General features: G+C 41.2%; 1 protein-coding gene across 1 annotated transcript; it reads left to right on the top strand.

The window, feature by feature from the left end:
* The first annotated feature begins 1304 nt into the window (after positions 1–1304).
* On the top strand, positions 1305–9901 carry LOC100566383 (sulfotransferase 1C2). The gene is made up of 7 exons (XM_003225248.4): positions 1305–1461; positions 1560–1688; positions 2878–2975; positions 3847–3973; positions 4737–4831; positions 6322–6502; positions 9329–9901. The coding sequence occupies exons 1-7, from the start codon at positions 1305–1307 to the stop codon at positions 9439–9441; spliced, it is 900 nt and encodes a 299-aa protein (XP_003225296.1). The 3' UTR covers positions 9442–9901.
* Positions 9902–10642: the final 741 nt, after the last annotated feature.

Below are 10642 nucleotides of genomic sequence, written 5' to 3' on the forward strand. Positions count from 1 at the left end.
CCAGGTCTGGCCCTGCCTCCTGGGGGCTCAATAACACCCCCGGGAACATGGCGCCCAACGCGGGGGCATGGTCGGCGTCCCGTGTTGGGCCAGGCCTGGTTTTAACCTGCCACTTTTGGACTCTCGCTTGCTGAGGTGTTCCTGCAAGTATCTCTGTAGATCTTAGGAAACTATTTCTTGATTTAAGGCATTGGCTTGCTGGCTAATAGGCGAACAGGGGATGGGCCGGAGATGTCAATGCCTTGGTCATTTCATTACAGGCTGCTACTTCCCGATGGATGTCAAGTGGTGCAATACTGGCTAAACCAGGCATCCTCAAACTGTGGCCCTCCAGCTGTTTGGGCCTCCAATTCCCAGAAGCCTTAACCAGATTGATCAATGGTCCAGAATTCTGGGAGTTGAAAGCCCAAACAGCTGGAGGGCCGCAGTTAGAGGACCCCTGAGCTAAACAGTATAATTTTTTTCAGTGGTGTAGGGCATGTCTCATATTAAGAGCCACATCCACTGTTTTAACATGGTGAGATGTATTCCACACTGGGCATGTGTATTCAGTGGCAGAGCAGTAAAACGCAAGGGCAGATGCCTTCACTGTGTCTTCCAGATGACATTGCCACACAAAATATAGGTTTAATCCAATGGTAAAACAATTCATGGAGCATTCTGGCTGGATGCCCATTCTTTGCGTATGAGAATTATGAGTCATAAACATATCTACACTTCCTGCTCTCTACATGGACACTCCCCACCTAAATCCCAGGCTTTATATATACAGTAGAGTCTCACTTATCCAACACTCGCTTATCCAACATTCTGGATTATCCAACACATTTTTGTAGTCAATGTTTTCAATATATTGTGATATTTTGGTGCTAAATTCATAAATAAAGTAATTACTACATAGCATTACTGTGTATTGAACTACTTTTTCTGCCAAATTTGTTGTCTAAAATGATGTTTTGGTGCTTAATTTGTAAAATCATAACCTAATTTGATGTTTAATAGGCTTTTCCTTAATGCTTCCTTATTATCCAACATATTCGCTTATCCAACATTCTGCCGGCCCGTTTATGTTGGATAAGTGAGATTCTACTGTATATATAATTGAGAAGCAGGTAGTAGAAGTAAAGAACAAAGGTTGACAGTCTACAGTTGGAGTAAAGCTGACCAGTGGATATAAGATGGTATTCATTGTCCCAAACTTGTTGCTGGAGGGAGTCAGACAAAGGTATGATTGAATTCCAGGGGAGCACTATTCATTCACATGATATTTTCTACATAACTACCAGGAGAAGGATCCTGCCTCAATGCCAGACGGTGCGGACACCACATTCATCAAGCGCCTAGAGCCAGTGGAGTTGGAGGGTGTCCCTTTGCTTAGTGACACTGTAGAAAACTGGGCTAAAATAAAAGAATTCCAAGCACGGCCAGATGACCTTCTACTCTGCACCTACCCTAAAGCAGGTAAATATATTGGGATAGAGAAATATGGGGTGTTTGCAGAGCTCTGGGGGGAGTGTGGTGGATTCCTCATACAATTCCCCACTCTTTTTTTCTGCCAGGGACCACTTGGATCCAAGAAATTGTGGACATGGTCCAGCAGGGAGGTGATGTCCAGAAATGCGCTCGTGCTCCTGTGTACCAACGGAGTCCCTACCTGGAAATGTTTCCCCCCAAACCCCTGCGCTCAGGTGAAAAGGGGGTTCTGTTTTAAGGAATATAGGCAGCCCTAAAGTTACAAACAAGATAGGTTCTGTAGGGATAGGTTCTTAAGTTGGAAAGTGATGAGTTGTTTATTGTACTAGCCATAGGCCATGACATCAAATAATATACAACTTTAAAAAGTGCAGCATATGCTTTCCAATATAAACATTAAAACTTATTTTATAAACTAGCTCTTTCAAATTACAGTAGCAATGAGAATCCCTGTAGGCATGATAACAATAACAAAATCTGTTTTGTATTATCCCAAACTGTTTCCATTTCCATTTCCAGCCTCCGCTGTGGACTGTACAAATTTAGCTCGGATTTTTTGGGCTGCAACTGCACATGTGGCAATCTTTAATATTATATTTTTGGAATAATCTGCTAACAGGTCACAGATAACTACTGACTGTTGCCATGGCAATGTAACAGATAGTGTACTAAATCTTCTCTTTCCCCTGACCCACAAATACAAAGTCTTTGAGCATGCAGAATCCCTCTGTTTTTCCCCTCCTGCCATCCTGATGGCATTGTCCGGAAGCGCAGGGCTGTGAATGCTTTTCTGAGGGCTACAGATGTTAAGTCTTGAAGATATTGTTGGCAATAATGGTCACTCTTTATTAAGGGATACCAAGTAGTGAAACCTTGCTGTTTATTAGCCTGCAGGTACTTAAGTTGAATTTGTATGTACATTGGAACAGGTACATTTTTAAGTTTAACTCCAGGCAAATATATATACCGTCTATCTATCTATCTATCTATCTATCTATCTATCTATCTATCTATCTATCTATCTATCTATCTATCTATAGAGAGAGCGCGCTTTGGATAACATATAAACCCCTGTGGTGTTTGTTTTGCTGTCTATGCCCCTGTTTAAACAATTTCATGTACTTTCTGTCCCTGAGATAATTGGATTTTGAAAAAAATGGCATGTTGTGGAAACAAAGATTGGTGACAAACCTTCAGTGGAGACACATTCCCCCCATGATAACTCTTTCAGGAGTGAATTTCCCTTCCTAGGATTAGATTTTTCTCACTTCCTGTTGTCTTAAATATGAGCCATTTGTAAGTCAGATGTTTGTAACTTGGGGACTAGAGGGAAGAAAGGGAGGTTTGTTTATCAGTGTGGATGAAACTCAGCCATGATGCTGAAAATCCTTCCTAATTTCGCAGGCTTGGAAATAGCGGAAGGAATGCCCTCTCCACGGACTCTGAAGACTCACTTCCCAGTCCAGCTCCTGCCCTCTTCCTTCTGGGAACAGAAATGCAAGGTCAGGAAGAGTGTCAGAAAGGGAGATTGATGCAATGGATGCCTTGATTTGTGTATTCCTGCATTGGGGGGGGGGGGGGGGGGATTGGACTGGATGGCCCATATGATATCTTCCAAGTATGATTTTATGTGGATTGGTGAGGCACCAGCACTTTTTGGCAGGGAAGACCTTGTGAAACTACAATTTCTATGTTTCCATAGCATTAAGCTATGGCAGTTAAAGTGGTATCAAACTACATTAATTCTACAGTGTAGATGCACCCCTAGAGTAAGGTTCAGTTCCTATAACCTGTAAACTATGAAGTTATATTGAAAGGGAGCCAGTGTGGAGAGGGGCATTAGAATTATAGTTCTAAAACTGTGTTAAAGTGCCCCTTCTGTCACTTTCCTTATTGCTGTCAGTTGGGTTCCTGCTATATTGTTGCTCACTTCTGTATTTACATTGCCATTGTATCTTTTACCCACTAGCATAATCAGTCCAAAGAACATGTTAGTGTGTCTCTCTGCCTCTATGTGTATAATAATACCTTTCACAACCAGGAGTTCATAAAAAGGCTGAAGGTTATTTAGGGTGCATCTGTGCTATAGAATTGACACAGTTGGAGTTATAGGAGTTGTATTTTTTTTTTAAAAAAAATAATCTTTAGCCAGCCAAAGAGTGTGAGTGCGTTATCAGCTTTTATGATGCCATAGCACAGAACCATGGCTGTTAATGTGATATCAAACTGCATTAATTTTGAAGCACAACTCCATCCTAATCCATCTTGAGGTTGGTACTGGCTATGTGGAGCTGTCCTTCAAAACACTAGGATGGCACCTTTTGCATTTGCTGGGCTGGATTCTATCTTCATGGTTTTACTATTTTTCCATAGATAATTTATGTAGCCAGGAACATCAAAGACAGCGTTGTCTCCTTCTACCACTTCCATCGCATGAACCTGGGGTTGCCAGAACCAGGACAGTGGGATGATTTTCTGAAAAACTTTATTGCTGGAAAAGGTAAATAGAGAAGCTAAAGAGAAAATTTTGTATAAATATTTGTCTGTGGGAGAGGAACGCAATATTTCTGGGTGAATGTTTCGGTAATGGTTTGGGGTTTACAAAATTCTGTGATGACAAAGAATGCAGCTATACAGGCGTGGGCAAACTTTGGCCCTTCAAGTGTTTTGGACTTCAGCTCCCACAATTCCTAACAGCCAGCTGTTAGGAATTGTGAGAGCTGAAGTCCAAAACACCTGGAGGGCTGAAGTTTGCCCATCTACTGTATAATGAATGCAGTTCAACACCGCATTCCCTGCCATGATGCAATGGTATTCTGGGAGCTGTAGTTTGGTGAGGCAGCAGCACTATCTGGTATAGAAGGCTAAAGACCTTGTAAAATGCATCAAGGGAGAGAGGAAATGCCTTGCTTACACCGGTCAAAACAACTGCATGCAATGGCAGCAACATCTGTGCCAAATCATGTACTGAAGATACAAAATACCCATTCTTTATTGGGGCTGTCAGTTAGTTGGGATGCAGCCTGAGGTGTGTTTGATATGATCTTTAGTCTGAGTGTAGAATATGGTAAGCAATAATACTTCCCTGCTTGCCTCCCCACCCCAAATAGCCCTGATCTCAAGGAAATGGGCTTTGTGGGTAGATGCTGCAGTGAATAGACTAGAAACAGAATTATTTTCAGATATTCTTCACATAGACAATTACAGCCTGGGGAAACGATGCTGATCTGATGCCCTTATTTTTGTTTGTACCATATTTGCAGTTGTTTATGGCTGTTGGTTTGAACATGTTCGTGGCTGGTGGGAGGCTAAGAGCCACCATCCAATTCTGTATCTTTTCTATGAAGATATCAAAGAAGTAAGTATTGTAACCCTCTTGCTTGCAAATCCTTACAGCAACGTTGTCCTTTCCCTGAAAAGGATCTCAAGATTGGAGAATCGAATATACTGCAAGCAATGCCTGGAACCATCTACACTGCCATGCAATGCAATTTCAGAATGTGGTGTGACTGAGTTGAATTGGATTATATGAGTCTGCACTGCCATATAATCCAGTTCAATGCAATTAAACAGCATTCTGAAACTACAATATATGGCAGTGTATTTGGGGCCTATGGCTGTGAGCATCTAATAGCAGTGTAGATCCAACACACAAAGAGAAGTGAACTACTTTTGTGGAGTCTTTAAATCACAATGAACTTTATTGCATAGAGGTTGCAAACTGGCATAAAGGTAGGACCAACATCCTTCATATTTCACAATGGCATGAAATATCCATTTGATACATGGCAATTGCACAATGCCAGCAGTGGGAATGGTGAACATACCAGGAAGTTGATACTATCTGTGGGGAAAACAATGGTGTAGAATTGTGGCTTTATGTGATAAAGTCCAAAAAACCAGAACCAATACTCACAATAGTAAACTGTATTTCACCCCACAGGGAACAGAGATTTTTTAGTTCATGTAAATTCCCATCTTATATTCTGAAACTACTTTATGCAACACCAGCCTCTTAAATAAAGGACATGTCACCTCAAGGAGGAGAAGCAAAGGGGTTTTTCAAATGCAATTGCCTTAACATATGTAATACTAATGTGCCTACCTGAAAAGGTTAAGATCTTGGATGGCAATCTCCCCCAAATGTCTCAAGTACCCTGGCCAATGGTTCTTCTGGTTAGGAGATTCTGGGAGTTTCAGTCCAAAAACTCAGGAACCCTGAACAAAAAGACCCGTTGAAAAGGTTGCCCACTATCTGGCTGGAGAATGAGTTCCTGAATTAGACTGGTCTAGTCATCAGGTTTGTTTATTTATTCTTAGAAGCTACTGAGAGATAATATAAGTGAAGAGGGAAATTCCTGCCTACTGAACTCAGAATCAGATAAATGTTAAATAGTGGGAAATCCTTGTTTGGGGAAAAGCACTCAAGACATGTATCTCACTCATATCCTCCTTTCTCCTTGGATACATAATCAGTGTGAGAAAGTTAGATGATGTAGGTTTTCCCCCCTAGATTCACTAATTTCCAATCAAAGAAGCTAACTCTGTTATAATACTCCATCACAAAACATATGTATTCAATCTAACTGACCAACCAGACATGAATGAAATCTACCAATGATTTTTATGGAGCAGGTCTGCAAGCTCTTATATAGTAAAATCCACCAGACTTGATGCACCTGACTTCTTAAACCATATTTTGACAACAGTGAGAAGACAAATGGGAAAACAGGGTATTCTCTTCATGCTAGATTTCAGTGTCTGGTACTATCCTTCACCAAGTACAACTGAATGCCCAGGACCTGACTTAACATACTTCTCATCAGAGATTGTTGTTTCTTTTTCTAGGACCCAGCTCGGGAAATCCAGAAAGTAGCCCAGTTCTTGGACATAAAGCTTTCAGAATCGGTTCTAAAACAAATTGTGCATCTGACAACCTTTGAGAGCATGAAAGAAAACCCGATGACGAACTACAGTACTGTGCCTTCCTCTATCTTAGACCAAAGAGTTTCAGCCTTCTTGAGAAAAGGTGTGTGCATGTGCATATAAGGCAGGAGGATAGGATTCAACCACATCTGATAAACATATCCTTCAACTTTGCAAGAATTTCCCAATCAACCCAGTTTGACAGGAAAAGTTCCATTATGCCTCTATTTCTGTCAGACCCCTGGCTGCTGGGCACCAATAACCTTACACGGAGGCCAATCCCTATCTAATATCTTTATTAAGGAAATATATAAAAGCAATAAAAACAAGTGAAGAATATAGTTCAGAAGCAGACCTTTCAAATGAGGTCAAATATAGTCCAAAAATGTATTGTCCAATAAATGATATTAGAGTTCAAAGTTCTTAATCCAATACCGAAACACACACTTTTGCCAAGCAATAGTGTGGGGAAATGTCAGAGTCTTAGAGTCCAAGGTAGCTTGACAACAAGGCTAGAACAAGGCTGGATTTAACTTGGTTCTTTAACAAGGTTCGTGACTAAAATACAAGGTAACCGGTGAAATCCTGGAACGAGGTCCGTGGTTAAAAGCAAGGCGAGGCAAAGGCTTGAATGCTTGATCCGGGAAGCAAGGAACTGGGATTACGAAGTCCACACACGATCTCACTCCTGAAGCTGATCTGTTGACTCCGCAAAGAATCTCCCGCGTCAAACACCTATATTGGGTCTCGTTTTCCCGCCAACAAATCTCTTTCCCTAGAGAACAAGAAGCGAAACCCAACTCTGTCCAGATGCAAGACTCCTTAGAATTTCCCAAGGGAAGCAGGCCTAATCAGCCTGTTGTTTGGCAGCGATCCGTAAACTCCTCCGATTTGCTTCTCTGACTCCTCTGTCTCTAGAGTAAGATTCCTTCCTGGGAAACGGAGGCGAGGAATGCCCAAGGTCTGGTTTACTGAAGTCTTGAGGACAAACATCAACATCCGGCAGGTGAAAGAACTCCGGCTCTTGTTGAACCGGCGAAAACCCCATGTTTTCATCTTCATCTGCCACGATAGTACTAGGAACAGGACTACAAGGCCCATGAGGCATCACAATTTCCCCATTTTTCAGCAACTTTTAAAATGGTCCAATTTCTTATTCATTCATTCATTCATTTACAGTATTTATATTCCGCCCTTCTCACCCCAAAGGAGACTTGGAGCAGATCACAATGCACATATACATGGCAAACATTCAATGCCATTTAAAGGCATACAACACATATAGACAGACAGTAGAGGTCATTCTACATTTTCCAACTTCCAGCTTCAGGAGGTTATGCTCGATTCCAGCCACAGAGGGAGCTGTCGCTTCATCCACTATGACGCTGAGTCCTTTTTGATCGTAGTATTTCCTCCTTGCTCTTTGTTTGCTGGCAGTTTTTTATTGTGTAAATTAAATTAACCTCTGCATTAAGAGGTCCCTAATTTCTCTACTCACAGTTGCAGTTGTTTTCGAACTGTTTAGGTGGACAGTATTAAATGGTCAGGTGCTCAATCTGACATGGGCTTCGAGCTCATGCCCTTTCAGTCAGCAGTGATCAATTGCTGCTGGCTACTAACCAGTTGTGACATAGCCCGGCCCTTCTTGATCTTCCTCCCACTTTTCCCCTTTGTCCTCAGCTTGAGTTGCTGTAAGTTGAATTCAAAATGTGAAAGTAGTTTGTTCCCAGTTAAAACAATGAGTGGAGAAGAGCAAATATGAGGGAGAGAAATCTTGCCTTTCCCAGGATCAAAAAAAAAAAAAAAAAAGGGGTCTCAGCCATTCCTAACTTTTTTTCCCCTCATTAATAACTTTTTCCATTATGTCCATATCCCATTGTTGCTTGGCCACATTTGTCTCAGTTTTCATCCATGAAATGTTGGAGGGTGTGGATAAGGCTCTTCTCATATGAAAATGTGCAAAGTGTCATGAATCACAAAGAAACCTTGGATGATGGCGACAGTGATGACTAAAGGAAATAACAAACCAGTGTCACAGTTCAGAACAGATAGTGATATAGATATATAACATGATCTAGCATGCACCACTAATGAGAAGAAGTAAAACAGCAACTGTGTGGCTGCTTGCTGATGAAGAATTTTTGCATGTGAAATAGTCACTCTTTGCACATGCAGAGCAAAAATGTGGCCCAAAGTAAGTCCCTTGTGTAGAATGTGATTTCAGAAGCATCTGCAAGGCTACAGTGGACTTTTTCAAATGAGCAGGCAAGCTGGCATTGTTCCTTTTGGTGCTGGTCCCTGTCACATAGCCTCCTACCAGTTTGTATCTCCTCTGCAGTTCCCGTCTCCATCACACTACAATCCCACTATCTGCTGTAGTGACAGATCAGCATGCTGTAAATAATGTGATGTCCCATTGCTACCAGTAAGATTCTAGATGAGCTTCTCCTCTTCTCCTCCTCAATCTTCCCAAGGTGGTTGTTTTGCAATATACACATACATATCATACATATGTGTGTGTTAGAAATGTACTCATGTGCTGAAATATAAATGAAGAAATAAAGGTACACTGGGTAGGACATAGTGCAGGAAGGTGGGATTATAAGGATGTGTGGAAGACTGACCATGGGAACTACAGGTTGGGGAACCAGCATGCTTGCACTATTGAAGAGAGGCAGCATCAAATTGCTGAACTTGAAATGTGTCCATTATCATGCTAATGTGATTGCTGTAGAATAGCAAGTTGATGTGATACAGCTTTGTGCCTTTGTGATAGCCAGGCAGAAAAATCACTTTCTCAACAAAGGAAAGGGTTCGCCTAAGTTTCAAGCTCTGGAAAGTTGCAAATTTGCTGGGTTGAAATAGCAAGAAAAAAAAATTGACATCCACATTGTTGAGAACTCACTTCCATTGTCTTTCTCACTTGCAGGAACTGTAGGAGACTGGAAGGTGCATTTCACAGTGGCCCAAAGTGAATGGCTAGATGACATCTATGCCCAGAAATCAATGGGAACTGACCTGAGCTTCCGCACACAAATCTAAGCACTTACCTTAATTCTTACCTTACTGGTTTTAAGTGACTTTTTTTTTTTAAAAAAAACACACAATTCTATGTTTAATTCTATTTTAATGTGTATATGTTGTAGGTTTTAGATTGTAATTTGTATTGTTTTTGTGTGTGTCATGAAACTCGTTTCAGAGAACAATGTAGAATCATCATCATCATCTGCCTCTTTTGCCACCACTTTTCTTCAGACCAGTGTGCCTGATGATTTCTAGTTCAATAAAAGAAAAGAAATTATTTATAAACAACACTCACCCAAGCATACTGAATACAGGGAAATAGCACCAAAAGAACTGAGCTGGCCTTTGAATGCTGAGCTGGCCCCCCTCCTTTCCTCCATCATTTACTGGGATTAGAGGCGCAGGATCTCTGCAAAAGTGGAAAAACCATGAATTAAAAAACACTATTTTTTACCTGAGAGAACTCCTTTCTAGGAATTTATTGGTCTTCCAGCACACATCTATGGTCAACTTCAGGCAAAAGTTGATCATAGAATTGCACTGGAGGACCTAGAAATTCCTAGAGATTCCATATTAATCAAATCCGCAAATAATCAAATCCGCAGAAATCAAATATTTACAAATATGGAGGGCCAACTGTACAAGAAAGTCCTACATAGTTCTCATTGTCCTCATTATGACAGACCATGTGGATCCAGAATAGGTCTCTACACTCACTTATGGATCCACCACCAAAGTTCTACTTTTGGAAGACAATCGTACTCAGTCATGAGCAGTCACCTATGATGATGATGAAGCAGCAGATGTAGACACGAATTGCTCCTTGTGAACAGCCATGCCACTGTGTATGCATATGTCTTCAAGTCACATGTGATTTAAGGTGACTTCATTAATTTCCAGGGGTCTTCCTAGGGAAGGAATAGTCAGAGGTGGCTTAACATTGTTTTCCTCCAAAAGTTAACCTACATCTGACATTCATTCATTCTCTTTCATCCAAGTACTAACTGGACCTGCTTAGATCCCAGGAGTAGACGGAATCTGGTGCAGGGGTCCTCAAACTTTTTAAGCAGACGGCCAGTCCACAATCTTTCAGACTGCTGAGGGACCAAATTATCATTTGAAAAAAATAAGAACAAATTCCTATGCACACGGCACATGTCTTATTTGTAATGTAAGATAGTCAAGTTAATTAGGATTGTTTTTGTTGTGTGCCTTCAAG

This window comes from Anolis carolinensis, chromosome 6 (genome assembly GCF_035594765.1).
Source record: "Anolis carolinensis isolate JA03-04 chromosome 6, rAnoCar3.1.pri, whole genome shotgun sequence".
In the NCBI taxonomy this organism is placed as follows: domain Eukaryota; kingdom Metazoa; phylum Chordata; class Lepidosauria; order Squamata; family Dactyloidae; genus Anolis; species Anolis carolinensis.

Excerpts from the sequence above, each read along its gene's own strand:
- LOC100566383 (XM_003225248.4), top strand. The coding sequence starts at position 1,305 with ATGCCAGACGGTGCGGACACCACATTCATCAAGCGCCTAGAGCCAGTG. Across the intron at positions 1,462-1,559 it reads CTGCACCTACCCTAAAGCAG|GGACCACTTGGATCCAAGAA; the intron begins GTAAATATATTG and ends TTTTTCTGCCAG. Across the intron at positions 6,503-9,328 it reads TTCAGCCTTCTTGAGAAAAG|GAACTGTAGGAGACTGGAAG; the intron begins GTGTGTGCATGT and ends TCTCACTTGCAG.